The following is a 21182-nucleotide window of genomic DNA, read 5'->3' on the forward strand; positions in this document are numbered from 1 at the left end:
CTTTCAAATGTATTTATTTTTGTATCAAAAATGTTTATCATCAGTGTTGAGTTTTTTGTATCTATTATTATTGTTGTTGTTGTTGTGGTCATTAGTGGTGTGGTGTTTTTTAGTGGTGTTTTTTGTGATATTGTTTTTCTATTATATTTGTATATGTTTTCTAAATTTAGGTTATTTTAAACGTATAACACGTTAAATATACATAGTTTGTTAAAACCATGGTTAACTTCATTCGCTGATATGCAGTGAGAGGGGAACCAGAGTTATACATATTGGAGAGAACACATTCTGACAAGAACACAAAATATGTAGTGGTGGTGTAAAGTAAGTAACTAAGTACATTTACTCAAGTACTGCACTTAAGTAAAATGTTGAGGTATTTTTTCTTGAGTGTTTCCAATTTTCAATACTTTTATTTCTACTCCACTACATCTCAGAGGCAAATATTGTACTTTTACTCCATTACAATTATTTGAAAACTTTAGTTATTAGTTACTTTATAGATTCAGCCCTATATACATTTCGGCCATTTGAAAATAGCCGATCTACAAACTCACAATGCGTCATCGCGACGCATTGTGAGCTTGTAGATCGGCTATTTTCTCAAGATTTGTATAAATTTTCTACATTAGACATCTTGTGAAATGGGACATTCTGCATAATGAGTACTTTCTACTTGTCTTTTGGTACCAATAAGTACATGTTGATACCAATACTTCTAAACTTTTACTCAAGTAAATCTTGAATTCCGGACTTTTACTTGAAACAGAGTATTTCTACATTGCAGTATTGATACTTTTACTCAAGTAAAGCGTGTGAGTACTTTTTCCACCGCTGAAAATATGGCAGAACTCCTAAGCATCATGCTGGAGGGGAACCAGAGAGGGAACACATTCTGACGGGGATCATATCTTGGCACAACACCGGAACTTGAACCTCTACCGCTCATCATCACTTCCGGAATCATCCTCCTCATCTCATCCTCCATGGTTGTCTTTTGTTGTTAGCAGCAGACTTTAACTTGTTTCCGTCTTATTTTCACATCAGTAGCCACAGCAGCGGTCTGTCCGGCGTCATGTCGCGGGGTTCCAGTGCGGGGTTCGATCGCCACATCACCATCTTCTCCCCGGAGGGAAGACTTTACCAAGTGGGTCAGTATCAACATGAAGTGAACTAGCCGTGGATCACACGGCGGTCGTCTGTTACGAGAGTCATGGATGAACTTCAACATGGTGTTTGCGCTTTCTCCCCTTTTGGTCCGTGCATCTGCGTAAACGTTCAGATTTCAAATAAAAAGTGCTTACCCCATGGCCATGGATGTTACACTTATGTACGGGCCCTCAGAAGTACCCGTATCTTCCTTATTATTCAATAAAATGCATTTTAATCCGATTGGTGGCCATTTTCTCATAGAGTTATAATGTATCAGAGTGCAGTACACCTCCCAACCGATAGGGTCGCGTAGTTGAAAGCATATGGAGAAAATTGCCACCGATCGGATTAAAATGCTTTTTATTGAACATACGGGTACTTTTGAGGGCCCGTACATAATTTTAACATCTGTGGCCATGGGATAAGCACTATATTTTTTAACTTGAACGTTTATGTTGATGTACGGGCCAAAAAGGGAGAAAGTGCAAACACCATGTTGAAGTTCAGCCATGACAGACATGTATCGGGGCTAGAAGTGAACCTGCTCTGTCATCTCCACAGGCTAACCGTTAGCATCTGCAGCTAGCCCATTCAATCTGAGAAACAACTTATTAGTACATAACAAGAATTACCATATTGTTCTTCATTATTTTCATAGCAGTTACAACATGTTGGTATTAACAAAAAAAACAGTATTTTATTCCTAGGTTAGGTGCTAATAGTGAAGTTGTCCCTTGACGTTTAGTAACTACTGTTTTACGTATTTAGCTATTGTTATGGGCGTCTAGTTCATGCTTATGATTTTTCTCAAAATTTTAAAATATCTGGTCAGGACTGAATATCCCATCACCTGACTTATTATTATATATTATTATTTTTAAATCTAATTATTAGTCATGCTGGCATGATCTGAAGTACATCATGCATCTGCACATGTCTGACTATCATATTAACTGAGGTTTCTGAGTAAAAGTTTACGTCTGTGTGTTGGTAAAAAAAAATATTGAACCAATGAAAAGTATTAAAAAGTAACTTGGATCCTCAAACTTTCTGCTAAACCAGCTAACTCCAGCAAAGGGGGGTGTAGTTAGCTGGTTTTGCTGACTCCAGGCTGACCTCCAACCTCATTGTGAGCTTGGAGGTCCATTCAGCTGTTCTTATCAATGATGAACAAAACTTCTCTTTTTTTTTCATCTTGAAAAATGAACATTTTGGAGTTAGCTGGTTCCTGCCGGACAGCAGAGATAGAGATATATATATATATATATATATATATATATATATATATATATATATATATATATATATATATATATATATATAGAGAGAGGCTACACATGCATAGCAAAGAGAAAGCTCAAAGCAGAATGCCCGCAACATAACACTCCACATTAAATAAGTCTCAAGGTGCACGGCTCAACAATGTCATGAAAAGACAGCCAACACACAATGAATGTCCTTTTCACATTCGTGAAACATACGTTTTATTTACCTCTCCACGGACAGAGCAACGGACGCGTTTCAATCTAATGGGTCTTCAGCACTGAGGAAGACCTGTTGGGTTGAAACGCGTCTGTTGCCACTTTCTACGCATATAAGCATGTACTTGCATCGGTAGGTCCACATAGCAGCAGGTATGTTGTACATGAGGTTAGACATAAGGTGCAACAGGTACCAGCACACCGGCAGGTCCACTTAAGAAGGTAGAAGTTTGCATAAGGCAAAAACGTCACAGGTAACAATCCACATGGTAGATTCCCAAAGGAAAAGTAGTCCTCATTATAAGTGATAAAATACATTTTTATAATAAATTATATGAGTTGTATCATAGGTGAACAATCCACACAAAGGGAGGTAAATCCAACATAGCTTTCTTTTTTTGTTAATTTTTATATGATATTTTATCAACAAATCGACATGAAACATTGCTAATAGTTTTTCTGATAATCGACGAAACCACTTATTTAATAGGTTGTTGTACAACTGTTACAAAAACAGCGGAAATGGACAATCTATGAGCTCTCAACGCGTCATGATGTAATGCATTGTGAGCTTGTAGACCTGCTATTTTCACTATTTACATTTTTACAAATAACTAAATGTCAAATTTCCCCCCCAAAATCGATTATTTTTATGGAGAAAAACTCATTCTTTTTTTATAATTGATTAAATCGATTACTTAGATTAACTGATCTTCGTTTTAACACCCATAGACCTTACTTCTATGGTTACATAGAGGGAAACCGGTGTGTCATCATGTACCAGAAGTGGAGGCCTAATGGAGCCGTAGTAATGTATATGGATTACCTTGCAATACTTTGTTTTGTTTGTTTGTGTCCAGAGTATGCTTTCAAAGCCATCAACCAGGGAGGGATGACCTCTGTAGCTATCAGAGGGAAGGACTGTGCTGTGGTCGTCACACAGAAGAAAGTCCCGGTCAGTGTACACACACACACACACACACACGCACTTTAATAATTAACGTTAATTCAAACATTTTATTAACACAGGTGACACACCTGTCACCACTGGAGGGGTTTGGGATTCAGTTAGGCTAGTTAAATTCTAATAATAATAATTATTACTATTAGTAGAAGTAGTAGTTCTTTGAGTAATTTGGCCTGTAGTAATTGATGTCTGTTACTGACTGCCTCACCAAAGCATGCATGTATTGTATAAGCACTCAGTAATCTAGTGTTAAACAGCCAGAACATTTCCTCATTCTGCTTTTCTGACAAATATTCTATTTAAATCAAGTACATTATCCACAAGTAAGACGCGCGAACGCGATTTTGACTGTAGCTGCTATATTTCTCTCAGAGGAGTGTAATTAGTCACCCAGGGGCAGGCGGATTTCAGCCACACTGTAGTGCACTCTGAGATCTGTCAGCAGCCAATGAGAGCGTGAGTCACATGGGGGCGCGGCTGCACACAGGCAGTGCACACAATACTGCACACAGACACACACACACAGAGCACGGTTTCATAGTAAGCTCCACTTGCGCGGAGGCTCGCCTCCTTCCGCTGCGTTCGCAATCAAGTAACTGGACAGAAAGTTGCCAAGCTTTTGTAACCGACAAACCGGAGACGGGGGTCTTAAATGTGTTAATTTGCTATTTGTTTTAGTCAGAGCCACTTTTCTAACCTGTTGCCTCCATGAATCTATTATTTAACTCAAATTTGTTTCACTTGTGCTCTCGCTCACTCTGCACATAGCTTAAATGAAGATAATTGTACTGACAGAAAGATCAAGTTGAGCTGAAAAGTCCTTTGTTAGTTTATAGTTGGCATTGGCATGATAAACGCATTCACATTGGAAGTTGAGTCATTCTTTCATAAATGAATCAAACATTAGTTTCCCAGTCCTGCTGCCGGAACAGAATGGAACATGGATCACTATTAAGAGGTCAGCTGTATCCAGGGTTTGGTGTTACAATGCACTTACTGTAATTGAACCTGACCGTGGTTTTGCCTGTATTGTAATTATAGCCCCATGTGAACCTTTTTGGATAACATTTTGAAGCAAGTTGAAACTACAGTGTTTTTTGTTCCAATATTTCATTGCCAGCCAAACAAAACCAAAAAACAGAGGCAACTTGGAAATGTAGACTGTCATCATGATGACACAATAAAGAGCAAATAGCTGAAAAGATGTTTATCAAATATTGCCGATGTCTCTGGGTGTCACGATTTTGTATTGCTAAGCCATGCTTGCCGTGTTGTTGCGAATTATCGACCGTTGGCTTCTTAGCAAGAAAGTAATCTGATGACGACACATTTACTAATATACCGTATCATGTGTCCAATTTTATTTCTCTATAAATACCCATTTGTCACCCTTTTCTAAAATAAAAGTCAGTCATTCTCAAAAGCTAAATTGGATTCACATTTATAAGTGGACAGAAATGTTTCACATGATTTGTTTATCTGCTGAACTTTTGGATCGGTCATGGCCCCTTGACACTGGAGAGGTGCGTGTTGATATTTATTCCGATGTTCAACGACAGACACAATTAAATCGTTAATCGCAATTATTTTAGTGACAATTAATCAAATCAGGCTTTATTTATAGAGCACATTTAAAACAATCGAGATTGACCAAGTGCTGTACACAGCTGCTGTAAAATCAAAGCATTAACCCTTTAAGACCTGAGAAGATTCTAGAAATGTCTTCTAAATCCTAAAAAAAATTGGAAAAAAAACCCAAATTTTTTTTCCTCGATTTTTCAAAAATAGCAGATCTACAAGTTCATAGCGCGGCACTCGGTGCCGCGCTATGAACTTGTATATCTGCTATTTTTGAATAGCCTAAAGAAATCTAAAAGTGACACAGATGCGTTCCAGGTATTAATGGGTTAAGCATGTGCACCCACAAAAACAATTAAAATGTGCAATAACCTCAGGTGTGATCAAAGGCCATTGAAAAGGAATTAGTCTTAAGAAGAGATTTAAAAGCCTCAATAGACTGGGCACTTCTAATGGTAAAGGGCAGGATATTCCAGAGCCTAGGGGGCTGCACCAGCGAAGGCACGATCTCCCCTGCATTTTAGCCTAGTTATGGGAACAATCAAGAGCAGCTTGTCGGCAAACCACAAAACAACAGTTCAGATAGATATGAGGGGGCCAGCCCGTGTAGAGATTTATAAACGAATAAAAGTGGGAGCCAATGAAGTGCAGCTAAAATTGGGGTGATATTGTCGCGTTAACCGTCAAGTAAAGTGTCATAATCGTGACAGCCCTAGTCGTGGCCCCTTGACACTGGAGAGGTGTGTGTTCATGACCTGTTAGCGATGTTTACTGTATGTCTCGTGTCATCTGTCAGGACAAGCTGCTGGACGCCGCCACGGTGTCACACCTGTTCAGAATCACAGAGAACATCGGCTGTGTCATGTCTGGGATGACTGGTGAGTACTGCCCTCTTCAGCTGAGGCTAATGTGTGTGATTAGTGTGGTCAGGGCAAAGCACTGTGGATGAGGAAAGAGGGGTTGGTTTTTGGGGCGGAACAGTTAAGCCATTATAAGACCTGATTCTAAGGCCGATTCTACAAATGCCTTCTAAACCAGTAGTTCTTTCAAGATTTTTCAAAAATAGCAGATATACAAGCACACAGCTGAGCTTGTATATGCTATTTTTGAAAAATCTTGAACAGGTAACAAGATATTTTCAAGTATTAGATTACTGTCACCATTGTACATTTTTCCTTTTTAAAATCCAAATATTACAAACGGAACATGCATCTCTTGATGACGACTGTTTATTGTCCCTCTTCTGTTTAGAATAACCAAAATGCCATAGAGTGCTTGAACTTCATGTTATTCTACAAAGTTCATTGTTACCTAGAACTCCTCTCTCTGCATGTTGATTATGTAATGGGTAAAATACGACTAGTTTACAAATATTGTTAAAAACTTGGCAACCAGTACAAGTCAGTAGCCGTGAAACCCCTGCTGTTTTTTGCATTACCTCACCGTGTGGTTTGTTTGTCATGGCCTTAAATTAGGAGCTGGAATTCCGTCCTATTTATAAATAGCTGGCTTTCCTTTCGCAGTCCAAGATAAAATTGAGTCAGTAATATTAGTCTAGCACATAGACTCCTTTCAGCACACACATATCCCGTTACAGTACTTGATACAGTCAGATAGGCTGCGTGGCTATCTGATTTCAAAGCATCATGAAACATGCTACCCGTGTTATGACTGGGAAGTGGCGGTCATCGTGGAATGGATGAAAAGTGAAACACTGCGCCTTGACTCATAGTTTTCCAGCCACTTCAGAGACTATTTTTCATTTCCTTGCCAGAATTTCATTGATGGCTAATGGAGATATTGTGTTGTGGCCACAACAAGTAATCAAAGACAAAGATTTCCTCCAAAATGTAAAATTCTTTAGAAAATAGAAGATCTACAAGTTATGATGCTGCATGTTGAAGCCTAGTGGCCCTATCTTGGTGCAAACATTCACAGAAAATAGCAGATCTGCAAGCTCTCAACACATTGCTACGTGATCCGAGCTACTAGATCGGCTATTTTCAGCAAAGGTATTTAGTGTAGAGGGACAAAAGAAAAGGGCCCTGTATAGACCCCTGGGGGACTCCGGTCAACTGAGTATATATGGTTTAAGTGGTTGATTAGAGTGCAAGACCCTAGGATGCTACAGTTGGCAATTAATTTGGAGCCACGTGAATGCATTGGCTCATTGTCATGTCACATGGTGCTACATTAAAGAGGTCCTCCAGGGGTAGTCCAGGACTCTCGCAAATAGCCCCTGTACAACAGCTCAGTTGTGATGTTGGTCTAATACTCCTGTGCTGGAATAACTCGAGAGGGATTTGTCTTGGTTGCTTGAATGGAATTCTATTCACATTTGTTAGTTAGTGTATAAGCTGCTGTCTCTTTCTGTCATTCCCTCTTCCTCTTTGCTCTCTCCTTTCGTCTGACGGCGAATCCACACAGTGCAGACTGGAGGTACTGGTAAAAGTGTATGTGTCCATTTCCCCTTTCTCTCGTCCAGCTGACAGCAGGTCCCAGGTCCAGAGAGCACGCTACGAGGCAGCCAACTGGAAGTACAAGTATGGCTATGACATTCCCGTGGACATGCTGTGCAAACGTATGGCTGACATCTCCCAAGTCTACACACAGAACGCTGAAATGAGACCGCTAGGATGCTGTAAGTGTGTGTTTGTCGTCAGAGCCACTGTTGAAGGATGTTTGACCAGCTTAATGCAGATAATGTTTTGCCTTTCCACAAAACATGTTCGTTTGACCGCAGCAAATAGATAACTTGTCCTGAGAATTGCACCTTTTTGCTCTTAATTAATATTGGCTAGACTGGAGCTTGGCAATGTGACCTTAAGCGTTTCATAATATTTATGGGCCAAACATTGATCCATGATATGTCCCAATATTACGTAATATACATTTTCCCTAAACTTCTTGAAAATGTACACTATTAAACCATCTTTTATAAGCAGGGTTTTTCCTGCCAAGAGGAATTTTTGGCACCTCCAAAGAAGTTTCAGCCAACCCCAAAGGAAAATCACCACCACCACAATTATAGGAACTGAGAATAAAATATGTATTCTTGGGGCCCAAGTAAGACGAGCTGCTATTTGCCTATCAACGAATCAATCACAAGGAGTGTAGCCAAGTACTTCTCAAATGTATCAAATGGTCAGAAATAACAGGAACATGCATAGATTTCTGTCATACTGTAAGCAAGGTAACATATTAGAGACTAATTTCCTTTTCATATCATCATATCCAGTATTATTGTGTTGTTGCTAGCACAGTTTTACAGATTGCTGTCACACTAAAGGTTTGCTGCTTGTACCTGTATGAGTAGTGACAAATAAACCTTGATTCTTTGCCTTTACTATTGACAAATAAACCTTGATTCTTTGCCTTTACTATTGTGCATAGTCGCACCGCAGATGGATGATGTTTAGTGTCATGCATAGTCACCTCACACAGGCCCATTCTGAGTCATGATTCACGCTGATTTGTTTCCTTTACACCCTTGACTGATATAGTGAAAATAATAGCAATAGCTCAATATTGAAATTGTCATTGTCATATCCATTATATTGGAAAACTCCATATATCGCCTAGCACTTCTTTAAGGTTTCAGCACCGTTAATAACACTTCTCTTGTTTCCTCCCACTATCATACCTGCTTCCTCCCCGCAGGTATGATACTGATAGGCATGGACGAGGAGCTGGGTCCTCAGCTGTATAAGTGCGATCCGGCCGGCTACTACTGTGGTTTCAAGGCCACGGCAGCCGGAGTCAAACAAACTGAAGCCACCAGCTTCCTGGAGAAGAAGGTCAAGAAGAAACTGGACTGGACCTACGAGCAGACCATAGAGGTGAGAGAAAGACAGACCCATATGCAACATGTTTATATACATGCAACAAGTCAGTCAACTCGGAAATGTCAGGTGCATGCATTACTAGAGTAGATGCACAGGCGTCTTCAGTTCACAGAGCACACTTGTGTCAACTTGAACTAAATGCATGTTATAATAGTCTTGCACATGCAGACCCTCTCCGTTGCTCATTGATCTTCTCTTTTACCCCCGCTTACAGACGGCCATCTCCTGTCTGTCTTCGGTTGTGTCCATCGACTTCAAGCCCTCAGATCTGGAGGTTGGACTCATCACTACGAAAGAACCTACATTCAAGTGAGTGTTTGTTTTTGTCTGTCAACACAATGGACTGATTACATTGTAAAGAAATTAGCATAAAGCCAAGTGCATGCAGTGCTTGGCTGATTAAGATCTTTATTATATTTTTTACATTCTGTTGCTATAACATAAGCGTAAATCTGGGTACCTTGGTCGGTAGAGCACTACTCACTTACTAAATTAATGATAAAAAATGCATTGTAAAGAAGAAAAGGGGGTTTAACTTTGTTGTGCATTTACCATGTGTGAATTTAGGTCATGTAGAATGTGTATAAATGAATGAATGTATCATTGTTTCTGTGCGCTCCAGGGTTCTGTCAGAGTCTGAGATCGATGTTCACCTCATGGCTCTATCTGAGAGGGATTGAGGACACGTGGCGGCCATTTTTCTGCCGTCGCCATGACCCAGGATATATGGATGACGAATTATCAACCCAGATACAAAGGCCGCATCTAGGAGGAAGATTAAGCAGGAGTCATTATTTTTTTTATTAGTTCCAAATAGGTTGAAGATGCCACCCCAAATCGCCATCCAACTATTCCCATGACTTGGGTCACTATTTGATATTATGGGCCTCACCTATGACTTTAAATGGAATAATCACTACCCCAAAATGTGGTCATCTTTTTGGACACCACCTGGGTATGGGGCTCTGAACCCTGCTCTGACTTATATCTGATTCTATTCATATTGACCCCTCTCGTTTTTTCATTCTGGTCGCACTCACAGTGCTCTTCATTTGCAAGTGAGCTGCAAGATCTCACAGTCTGGATAAGTGTTTGATACAGGAGTCAGTTCTACGACATGACCTATGACTTTGACATCCTGCTGCCAGGTCAATGACACTGCCTGGATGCTAGAAATGTAAACTACCAGGAATGCTGCCAAGTGTTCATTGATTGGACAATGAATATTTGGCAGCATTGATTGATTTGACAGCGAATCCGAAAAAAGGATGTAAATAAACAATATTGAGCTGAACTGACGTTAGACGAAAAAAATTAAATAATAGTCAAGGAATGGACAAGACATGTCAGTAGATTCAAAGATGGGGGAACAGTAACTTGTTGGTGCATTTTATATACCCGGGGCCAGCGTTTGCATTCCAGCAGCATCTAAGATCATTGCGTCATAGTGAGCTGACAGATTTCAAACAGTGCCTCCCAACTGGTTTACCTCAGGGCTGCTTTAACTGCTAAAAATATCAAGGCTACTCACTCTTCGTCTCGAGTTCTGCGTCACCAATGTTCACTCCCGTTTGTTTTGTGTTCTGCAAAGGCTTTGTGGAACCTCTTCCTCCGGGGTGGGAGGGCTGGAGAGTTACGAACCTCTGGACTAAGATGCTGTTTGTGCTACACTGCGATGTTTATGATAACCCAGGGCAATTCAGTGGAATTCCCCACTGTACCATTCATCATCATCACCACCCCATCTCCCCTGTACTTTGAGCCTGTTCACGTCAACATCCACTGACTTGATTATTTAGCCCTCGTACTGGTCGACTGTGTCCTCCCACTGTGTCCCGCTGTATATAACTGCAGTTCTATTAATAAAACAATGTTTTTGACAAAGGCCAAAACGTCCATGTTGTCTTGTCCTTTGAGTGTCTGTCTGTATGCACGGGGACTGTATCACTTGGATGTGAAATTTTCTACTTAGTTTGATTTACTTTGAAATTCAATCGGGAAGTTAATTTTTAAAATCATTAAAATACTTAATAAAAGCCTTTTTGCACTGTAATGTCGTACAATATTTTAGGAAATTGTTGAGTGAATATTCTCAATAGCAAGTCACGTGAGTTGCAGAAAGGGTAAGTGAATCGACCACATTTGTGGTGGAGGTTGGTTGGCTCCAGGCTTGATTTGTAGAGAAACAAAATATAAATAGTTACCCTTTGTGGCTAAATATACCATATAAAGACTAAATCTAGCTCAGACGAGGTTAAACTATCATTCATGCTACAGTTCTTTTCAGCCCAGCATAATCTAGTAAAGGGTTTCTTGGAAGTTACAGTACGTAGGTCACAACAGCAAATCTAATCTGCAATTGCCCTGGGTCATGGCTATCTAATGGGGGAAATGATTAATGTAGTGTCTGTACCTGTTTAGAAAGCAATGAGAATTGGGTTGAAAGGAGATAGCCAACCCTCCATCTCTGGCCCCCTCATATTTGCACCAACCCTCCATCTCTGGCCCCCTCATATTTGCACTCAAAATACATGGCGCATGCAGCGCATACAGTAGTTCTCCTACTGAAAGAGTTAACTGCACTCACTTTGATGCCAATGCACACATTTTAAAACAATCACTAGTTGAATTTACACCAATCATTAATTTAAAGAAGTCTTATGGTAACCATAATACATGGATGATATATATGGCATGACTGTTTCAACTTTCAAGAAATTAATACTATTGTTTTAATGATTCTTGAAGTTCATGGAATTGGTAGCAGATTTCCCCCATTCCGTTTTCAGAGGAACCACGGGATCAAACCATTGTGCGGAGATTCCCCGAGCTGGCGGATGAGAAGCAGGAATGTCGGGAACAGCTGAGTGTTCTGTTCTGGGAATTTCCTGTCGCTCCGTAGCCCCGCCTTCCAGAACACTTCCTTATTTAGCTGGTTGAATGATTGTTGTCATCAAACACATGCACACAAAATTCCCCATTCTTTTTTCCTTCCTACTGAGAAGTGTGGGACGGGTAAAGGATTTTACAGTGTATATGCACTAGAATCACACTGCATAAATAACTGCCGTCTTGGGCAGATCAGCAGTTCTTCAAACAGTAGCGATGTGTTGTCATTCTGAAGGCTGCATGACATTCATTACATGTGAATAAAGGCCTCTAGTTGGGGGCGAAGCTCTTACTTTCACAGGCTGCATTCATGCCGGTGACTTAATCCTTTGTGGCACACATCTGCTCTCATGCCCAAGTATAGTATATCAAATCAGTCTTTTCCTCCTTGCGGAAAAAGCGAAATAATTTGTAAAAACAGATTGTGGCTACAGCTTAACTTAATGTTTGAATGTAATGTACCTGTGTGAAAAGAGCATACACACACAAATAACTTATGGTTCCGTTCTAACGTTCCCACAACCCAAAGTCAAATTCCAAGCTCTGGCTCGTGGAAAACCTCAGCAGATAAAGCACACAGGAGAAGTAGACGTGGAGTTAAATAGAAGTGTTTTAATTTAACTGGAGTGTGTTGGACTGTTTTGCTGTCTGGACATTTACAAGCCGCTCAACTGTACACATTCACAGATTCCATAAAAAATACATCTTTTGTATACACAGCCATTTACAATATCATACAACTGTCATGTTGTCAGTACACCTATGTGCATGGATGTTTTGTTGAGAAAATGATTTTTTTCACGTCGTCCCTTGGATACAAGCAAACCACTATACAGCAATATGAGACCCTCCCCATTCCCGGTTTATAATTTTGTCACGTTTGTTTGGCTTCCAAAAGTTCCAATCATGTATTCGTGCCTCCTGCGCAAGTCCGGAGCTGTCTCGTTGGTTTCATTGAGCTGTCAAGTCGCTCTTGGGCTAGTTTCATTGACCCATTTAGCTGTCCATCACCCAGACCTTGTCTGTCCGTCTGTCTGACTGACTGTCCCTTTCCACCAGGGGACACACCCATGCTGTGTCATCCATATGACTGAGCTCCTGTGGTGTCGATGCAGGAGGAACTGGACAGGATGCCATGTCACCTTGGTGCCATTTCAGCTTCCCGTCACTGTGATTTCCCATCAGTCCCTAGTGTCCGTTCCACTGAATGTCATCGTAACCCACCTGAAGAGACGGGGAGAGGGAAGATGATGGTTACATGAGGAACTAGTTTTGACAATAGCTCATAAAAAAATATTTGCAGATACAGCATATGTGAGCTGAATTCAAAGGAATGAATGCTTTCTAAAAGTTACTTTGTAAAAAGATTCCACTATTGACTCTGCCCCACTTTACCAAGGTGCATGTATCATTCTCTTTTTCAGCCAATCACAAAATGCTATGAAACTGTAAAGACTATACTTATGTGTGTTTATTTTTGGTCATTTAAACAAACACACCTCTTCATCTGACTGGCCCTCATCATCCTCCTCCTCGCTGTCCTCTGATTCGCTGTCGGGCAGCTCCCTAAGCTCGGGACTTGTCAGCGGGTACAGTTCTTTCCTGATGTTGTCGTCACTGCGACCGTAGGTGAGGTGAAAGGGAGAGTGGCCCCCGTACGTCAGATGGTTCGGGTCGGCACCGGACCTCAGCAGCAGATGAACCAGAGAGGCGTTCTGCTGGTCCACGGCCAGATGTAGCGCGGTGCGACCATTACACTGCTCCTAGAGGACGGGAGGTGAAGATGGGAGTTTTAGTAAAGGGGAGGGAAAGCCTCAGAATGCCATTTCAATGTGATTGTTGAACGCTACCGATGACGATGCATGGTCGCTGTGTGTGTGTTGCGTACCTGTGCGTCTATGTCAGCTCCCAGTGCGACTAGGCTCTCCACCAGGTGGAGGAAACCGTTAATTGAGGCCAGGTGGAGGCAGTTCTGACCTGCAGAAAACAAAACACCAGAGGAACGGGTCAACAACTGGTAGATCCGTGTCAAATACCAGTGTGTGTTTCAACTGGAATAACATAAAATATATATATATATAAAGCGTAAAGCATGCTACCACTGCATTTCTTCGAAGACAGGCTGGGTAAAATAATCACCATAAGGCTAGTAGATTACTGGCACACTAAATATGTCCACACGGAAAACTTTATCTTGTCATTTATAAAAAGTCAATCTCAAAGGGCAGGATAAGTCATCACATGGAGAAAGATCCTTCCAACCTTATAGTGGACATTTTTTTTGTATTTTCCCATTCTTGCCCGTAGCATTTAGAACGAAAAACACAAACGAGGAAAACAGCGAGCAGCCGAGCACCAGTTCCGCCATCTCACCTTGGTAGTTGCAGGCCGCCATGACGCCTTGGAGCTGCTCTGACGGACAGTTCTGTGTGAGGACGCTGAAGCAGTGCAGGTTGCCGCGGCGGCACGCGATGTGCAGCGGCGTGTCGCCGCCGTCGTCCACCAGCGCCGCGTCACAGCCGGACACCAGGAGGCGCTCACACACCTCGGGCTGCTCTGTTATCACCGCTAGGTGTAGAGGAGTCTAGAGGAAAAGAACAGGGAGACAGTGGCCTGTTAAGTTGAGGCTATTTTGTCATGTTATTGCAGTGTCACTTTGATCACACACACATACTAAATCACTGGTTCTTCTCAGGTAAATGATAGTTAGATTGGGATCCCAGATACGAAAAGTATCTCTGTGGGTCTGTGGCCTATTGCATATCAAACTGGGGGTGCTTAGAATTAAAAAGGTTGAGAAATCACTGTCTATATTGCTTACTATGTGCAGGAGCTTATAGAGATGTGGGGGAGGCATTGGGTAAATATCTTAAGGGTTTCTGATACTCAATCTCTCTTTGTCTCTCTCTCACACACACACACACACACACACACACACACACACACCTGTCTCTGGTCGTTCTGTGTGTTGAGGAAGTGTGTGTTTCTAGACAGGTCTATCATGTTTCTGATGCAGTCCTTAGCTTCGTGGATGATGGCCAGGTGAAGAAGTCTGCAGACATAAGAGAAAAGAAAAACATTAGGGAGACTATACACACACACACACACACACAGGACCAGGCCTTCAGATTAGCACGACCCACCCGCCAAACCCCAGCAGATATTAAGTGCTAGGCCTACTCATTCCACTTGCCAAGCGAGTATTTCCCCACTGCCAGTTCAGACTTGCAACAAAATGTGGCAAAATTGCTAATTCAACAAAAGGAACTGTCACAGTCTAAACATGAACTCCCTCCCTGACATTGATAAACATGATTTCACACTGTGCTGGGTATCTATGGCCTTTAGTTTCACAACAATCAAGTACTTAGGCCTAGTACTGATGTAATACTTGATCATACTGATATGTAACCATTGCAGCACTAGGAGAATGTAGGAGAATGTTAGGAAGCAAAGGAAATAAGTACTGGTATCTTAGGATAACAGAGAATACTTAATAGGAGTACATAACGTGCACACAGATACTGTTAAATACTTTTCTACTGTTGCTTTTTTTCCCCCCGTTAATCTCAGCGTTATTTTTTTGTATATTTTTTGGGGTTAGTACATATAGTGTACAGCATATGTATAGAGATAAAGGGGGAAAGGCACAAAAAGGTAATGTAACTGTACACCTGTACTTCTGTAACTAATTATGTACTTAAAGTTTTCCCTAATAAATAAATATATATATATATACATATATATTTTGATATAGATATATATTGATATAGATATATATTTATAAAATGAGTACATAAAGTGGAACAAAACGCAGACCACAGGGGGGAAAAACAGAATGCATAACTTAATTGTTTTGTTTTTAACTACTACTATTTTTTCTCTCTCCCTCTCCCTAGACTCGCGGGCACGCGCGTCGGTCCTCGATCGGCGGCGCGCCTGGGACTTTCCCAGGCAGCTGAGTCTTTGACCCGCGGCCATAGATCCTGATAATAGCCTTTTGTTTACGTCCAACAAAAAAAAAACTCCGCGCCAGACAGACCACAACTACGACGTGCATTTAGCAAAAGAAAAACTGTACAACAAAATAAAAACACATTTAAAATTGCATAAACTAAAACCTTAAACACAGGGCCTGGAGAAAAAAAACCTCTTGAGGCCTAAAAACTAATGGAACCAAATGTTTGGTTCCATTTGCTTTTAGGCCTCAAGACGATCATAGATGTATTTTTGATCGAGTCTGACTTTTATGGTCATAGATATGCAAGTGTCAAAATCGATATAAAAAAAAAATACATCTACGATCGGAATTAATCCAGTCCCTCGTCCAAAAACACCAAAACACTTACGTGTCTCCGTCCTCGGTGATGTGCGTCTTCCAGTCATGGTGGTGATCGTGCTGATCGCGGTGATCGGCGTGCTGTCGGTGGTGGTGCTGCTGCAGCGGGGGACAGCAGTCCCCCGTCCCGGTCCCCGGCCCCACACGGAGCCTCGTCAGCTCGGCCGCCACCGCCTGGTATTCCTCCTCCTTCAGCGAGTCCAGGCCGCTGTCTAGCCGCTCCTGATCGGCGGTGGAGGTCGCCTGGCCCGGCTTTATTCCTCCGTTAGCGTCCTCTCCGCCGTAATCCATTTGGTTCAGTAAACTGGTCCGATGGAGGTCCATTATTGTTGTTATTATTGTAATCGGGGGTCCGTGTTGTACGTTTTAAGACGCGATCGTTCGACGTGGAGTTGTAGCCTAGTTGTGTGAGGCAAGTTTGACTGTAAATGTCCTCCCTGGCCTGCCTGTGGGGATGCATTAGGGGCGGAGCCATAGAGAGGGAGGGGCGGGCCGAGCCCCCATTGAGATTATTAGTGGTGGAAAAAGTACTCTAATTGTTTTACTTGAGTAAAAGTATCAATACTGCAATGTAGAAATACTCAGTTTAAAGTCAAAGTCCGGAATTAAAAATGTACTTGAGTAAACGTACAAAAGTATTGGTATCAAAATGTGCTTAAATTACCAAAAGTAGAAAGTACTAATTATGCAGAATGTCTCATTTCACAACTTTTCAAATGTATAACATCTTTTGAAAATAGCAGATCTACAAGCTACATTGTGAGCTATTTTCAAATGGCCAAAATGGGCTGAAGTGGTTAATATATGTTTTGTTATAATAATCAAAATGTACAAAGTAACTAGTTACTAAAGTTTTCAAATCATTGTTGTGGAGTAACAGTATAATATTTTGTCTCTGAGATGTAGTGGAGTAGAAGTAAAAGTAATGCAAATTGGAAATACTCCAGTAAAGTAAAAATACCTCAAAATTAGTACTTGAGTAAATGTACTTTGTTACTTTATGCCACTGGAGTTTATAGAATGGCTCTGGTGGTGAGGGCGGGGCGTCGGGGCGGAGCCTATGAGAGAGAGAGAGAGAGAGAGAGAGAGAGAGAGAGAGAGAGAGAGAGAGAGAGCGAGAGAGAGAGAAAATCTAGGTGGGGGAATTCCAGCCAAACTGTCACTTATAATAACACACCGTCCGTACATACACACAGATTGCTGGCTCCAACAGGGGATTTCTATTCAGACACTTTATAAATACACTCTGAAAAGGCTACATGCATGCATGCTCTGCCTGTGGAAAGTCACTCTGCAGCGGGTACATTTATTAAAGTGCCATATATATATATATATATATATATATATATATATATATATATATATATATATATATATATATATATATATATATATATATATATATATATATATATATATATATATATATATATATATATATATATATATATATGAAGTGCTTGTACTTTGTTTGCTCTTCTCTGAGAATTGGTTCAAGAACTTAGACATTCCTCCATTGCTATTTTATTTATTGATTTATTTTTGTGGTATACCCATTAGTTTATGTCCGTATCACTGATTGGGCCTTTAATCTGGAGGTTATTTACAATATTAATCTCCAATGGGGTATTTATACTTATGTACTAAAGTTAAAAAACAAAATAACAAAATGCAGCACAGTTCCTATGGCCACATGCCAAGCCACATGTTTGTATTATTTTGTAATACATTGGATAATAGGAAACATGCCAATGTTGCTTCACAGCTGTAGTGGGTAGAGACTGGAGAGACAATCTATGCAAGATTTCCTGCAAAAAATAACATTTTTGTCCTTTGAATCCGATTGGCTTATCATCACAGTTGCTCAACAAACTTTAGTTCCGCAAACACAATAAACTGATAACAATAAAGCATGCACAACAGAGATAACACTATCTAAGTTAATGTTTGTTCCAATGAAGAAGAATGAATCTTTCATTTTCGTTATTAATCATAATGTAATTAATCAACTTGATGAAGACAGTGTTTCTCAACACAGAGTGCTGCCAGTTTCTATTACAACAGAATGTGGATGTGGAACCCCAGGCGAATGCCATTAGGTGTTCTATTAGGTCACTGGTTCTCAAAGTGGGGTCTAGGGACCCCCATGGGTCCTACTGACTCGGGGCTTTCCAGGGGGTCCCCAGCAAAATGAGGAACCGTTTAAACACTTAGTTAAGCCATGTTTTATTTTCCAGTATTCGAAAATAACAAATCTACAAGCTCACAACGTGTTGCATCCCAACACAACACGCCATAGTAGACCAAAGTGAAATTTATGTATTAGATTTTTGGTATAATTTCATTCACTATTCATCAGGAGCTGTGAGCCATTCCATTGAAAAAGCACACGGCCTAGTATGACATTTAGAATAGATTAACATTTGTTGTCACTGTACACACAGTCAGAGTACTGAGACAATGAATTGTAATCAGCCATACCTGTCAAGATGTGTGTCACACCTCAAGTCAAGATGACTAAGTTATATAAAAAACACCTTCTACATACCTTGCTTACTGTCTTACAACATTGTTAACATGTTGTCAGTACTGTGTGACTCACAGAATTGGCTTTCATAATGATCAATGTGCACTGAAGCATTTCAATTCAAAGCTCACAACTCTTGGATAACAAAACCGTTGGCACGGCTGCATTTCGGAGAACTGCAAGTACACAATGCACTGGATCGGCGTCTTAAAATTGTGACCTATGCCTTTAAAAACAAACTTGAATGCAATGTTATGGAGGCCCGGGGGAAACTCCAAGCTTGTTTTACTTTCTATTGTTCAGTCGGTGGGACCAGTTAGACAGGGAAGCCCAGTGTTCTGTCTGAGTGCATTTTCTCTGTCATTTCTTTTTCGGCCAATGTTGAGTAATCTATTAAGTTTATGGTTCAGGAAAACACACAGAGCCAGGGGAGGGGTGGAGAAGAGCTAAGGGATATTGACATTGAATTGAATCATTTGTAAATCTTGTAGAGAGTGTTGCATCTTTGCTGTGGAGATTCAGGTTAGGTTGTTTAATGTCACAAATGACATTGCAATAAGTATATAAATAACTACATCTGTTGCAAAAAGAATACAGAAATAAATAGTGACAGTGAATAAGGACAGGAAAGATAGCATAGGATGACAAAGCATTTCTAATACACCACAACATGCCAACTACAAGGGGTGCAACTTATAGCTCTTAACAAATGGACCAATATAGCCAACCTTAAGTCACAGTGTAAACAATACCTGTGCTTGAACAATCACACGGAAAGGGGAAAGGTAGAGTTCACTGAAGTTGAAGGAAAAGATAAAAGAGCCATTGTCGCAAACTAACACATGCACACGCACACGCACACGCACACACACACACACACACACACACACACACACACACACACACACACACACACACACACACACACACACACACACACACACACACACACACACAGTTCGTGGTCATAGTAGGGAACTGGGTTTCCTTGTCCTTTCCTTGACTGGGAAATGCATCCTGCTCTATGGGTTGTTTCTCGTGACTCCTTGTGAAATTTACGATACTTTCTACAGGTTTATGACAGGTTATATTTATACGGTACTTACTGTAGATTAAAAACTTCTCAGACAATTTTTTTGACTCTCACATATTGCTTTGATGACATACTTTTAATTTAACTTCAACTTTCAACAGTATTGTCAAATCAAGTTTACAGGTGGTTTCAAGTAGTTTCAAGAAACCAGTCATAAGGTGTAAAAAAAGAAGAAGAAAGAAACAAGGGAAACAAAGTCAGATAACAAGATGCACATAATGTCAGATATGGTATACAAATACAAATATACGGTAGCCTACATAGGGTGCATGGTCAAAATATATATATTTCTTACTCAAATGTTCCTCCTTCTTTTATTGGAAAGCACACATTGGAGAATTACAGGAAAGAAGTATAGGAGGAAGAGAAAAGCCAGATTTAAACCTATAACATAGGCTAGGCTGCAAACAGCAGGCCTAGCCTTCTTATTCACAAGGACTCACATACTGTAATACATGTATGTATTAAAGGTATTAGGCAGTGGTGGCTGCACAGTTCCAGTACACTAGAACACACATGATGCAAATAATATGGCAGTGGGTGAAATTCAAGTGGTTTTGGGTCGAGAGCAGTGGATTTTAACCAATACAACTCAGGCTAAACAAAATGTGAGGATATACATGTCCTACATCATTACATCCTGATTCTCCCCACCCATCCCCATAATCGACTGAAAACATTGAACGTACTCGTTCAGAGGGCGATCCGGTGAGAAGTATTTTAACAGTGGTCTAGGCCAGAACAGAGACAGGAAAGTTAGTAGAAAGGCTCGCATTGGCACTGAAAGAGCTGGGATTTGACCCCATATAAAATCTGATTTGTCATGGTTGCCATAAGGAGGGAACTCAAACCCCACATTGCATTTCCTGCCAAGTCAGCCTTGGGAAAGGCCAGAAATGTGTAGCTCTCATGTTCAAAGAAGTTGATGTTCTGTTCCTGTCTGCATCAGTCTTAGTCACCAGGAGTCCCCAGAATTACCTACTGCATCTAAATGGTTTGTGTATTTCAACTGGAAGACTCGGAAGACAGTAAGGCTGGAATCATCACGTGTGTCACAATCTCTTCCTGAAGACTAGATATAAGAATAGCATGAATGTAGACACTATGTTTCCTGTGTTTATTCCCGTTGATGTGGTTCCAGACACCCCTACATTCACAATGTTTCTGATAGAATGGCCATTTGTACCATGTCACTAACCCATTGAATATCACCAGCCTGACGAGAGCTTGAGTCATCGTGCAGCGTGCATTCTTAGATCCAAGATAAGTTTTATATTGGGATGGTCATGAGGACAAAGATCATCAAGTGAA

General features: G+C 40.7%; 2 protein-coding genes across 2 annotated transcripts; one reads left to right on the top strand and one right to left on the bottom strand.

The window, feature by feature from the left end:
* Positions 1 to 958: 958 nt before the first annotated feature.
* LOC308075102 (proteasome subunit alpha type-6-like) lies at positions 959 to 10915 on the top strand. Its single transcript, XM_080414729.1, has 7 exons — positions 959 to 1151; positions 3494 to 3588; positions 5975 to 6056; positions 7664 to 7819; positions 8839 to 9017; positions 9238 to 9332; positions 9646 to 10915. The coding sequence occupies exons 1-7, from the start codon at positions 1076 to 1078 to the stop codon at positions 9701 to 9703; spliced, it is 741 nt and encodes a 246-aa protein (XP_080270855.1). The 5' UTR covers positions 959 to 1075; the 3' UTR covers positions 9704 to 10915.
* A 1589-nt stretch (positions 10916 to 12504) lies between these two features.
* On the bottom strand, positions 12505 to 16668 carry LOC308075331 (NF-kappa-B inhibitor alpha-like). The gene is made up of 6 exons (XM_080415146.1): positions 16262 to 16668; positions 14859 to 14964; positions 14286 to 14496; positions 13801 to 13889; positions 13412 to 13675; positions 12505 to 13136 (listed from the first exon to the last, which is right to left on the bottom strand). The coding sequence occupies exons 1-6, from the start codon at positions 16573 to 16575 to the stop codon at positions 13101 to 13103; spliced, it is 1020 nt and encodes a 339-aa protein (XP_080271272.1). The 5' UTR covers positions 16576 to 16668; the 3' UTR covers positions 12505 to 13100.
* Positions 16669 to 21182: the final 4514 nt, after the last annotated feature.

Source organism: Gymnoscopelus braueri, assembly GCF_963280865.1.
Source record: "Gymnoscopelus braueri genome assembly, chromosome: 19".
Taxonomy (NCBI): Eukaryota; Metazoa; Chordata; class Actinopteri; order Myctophiformes; family Myctophidae; genus Gymnoscopelus; species Gymnoscopelus braueri.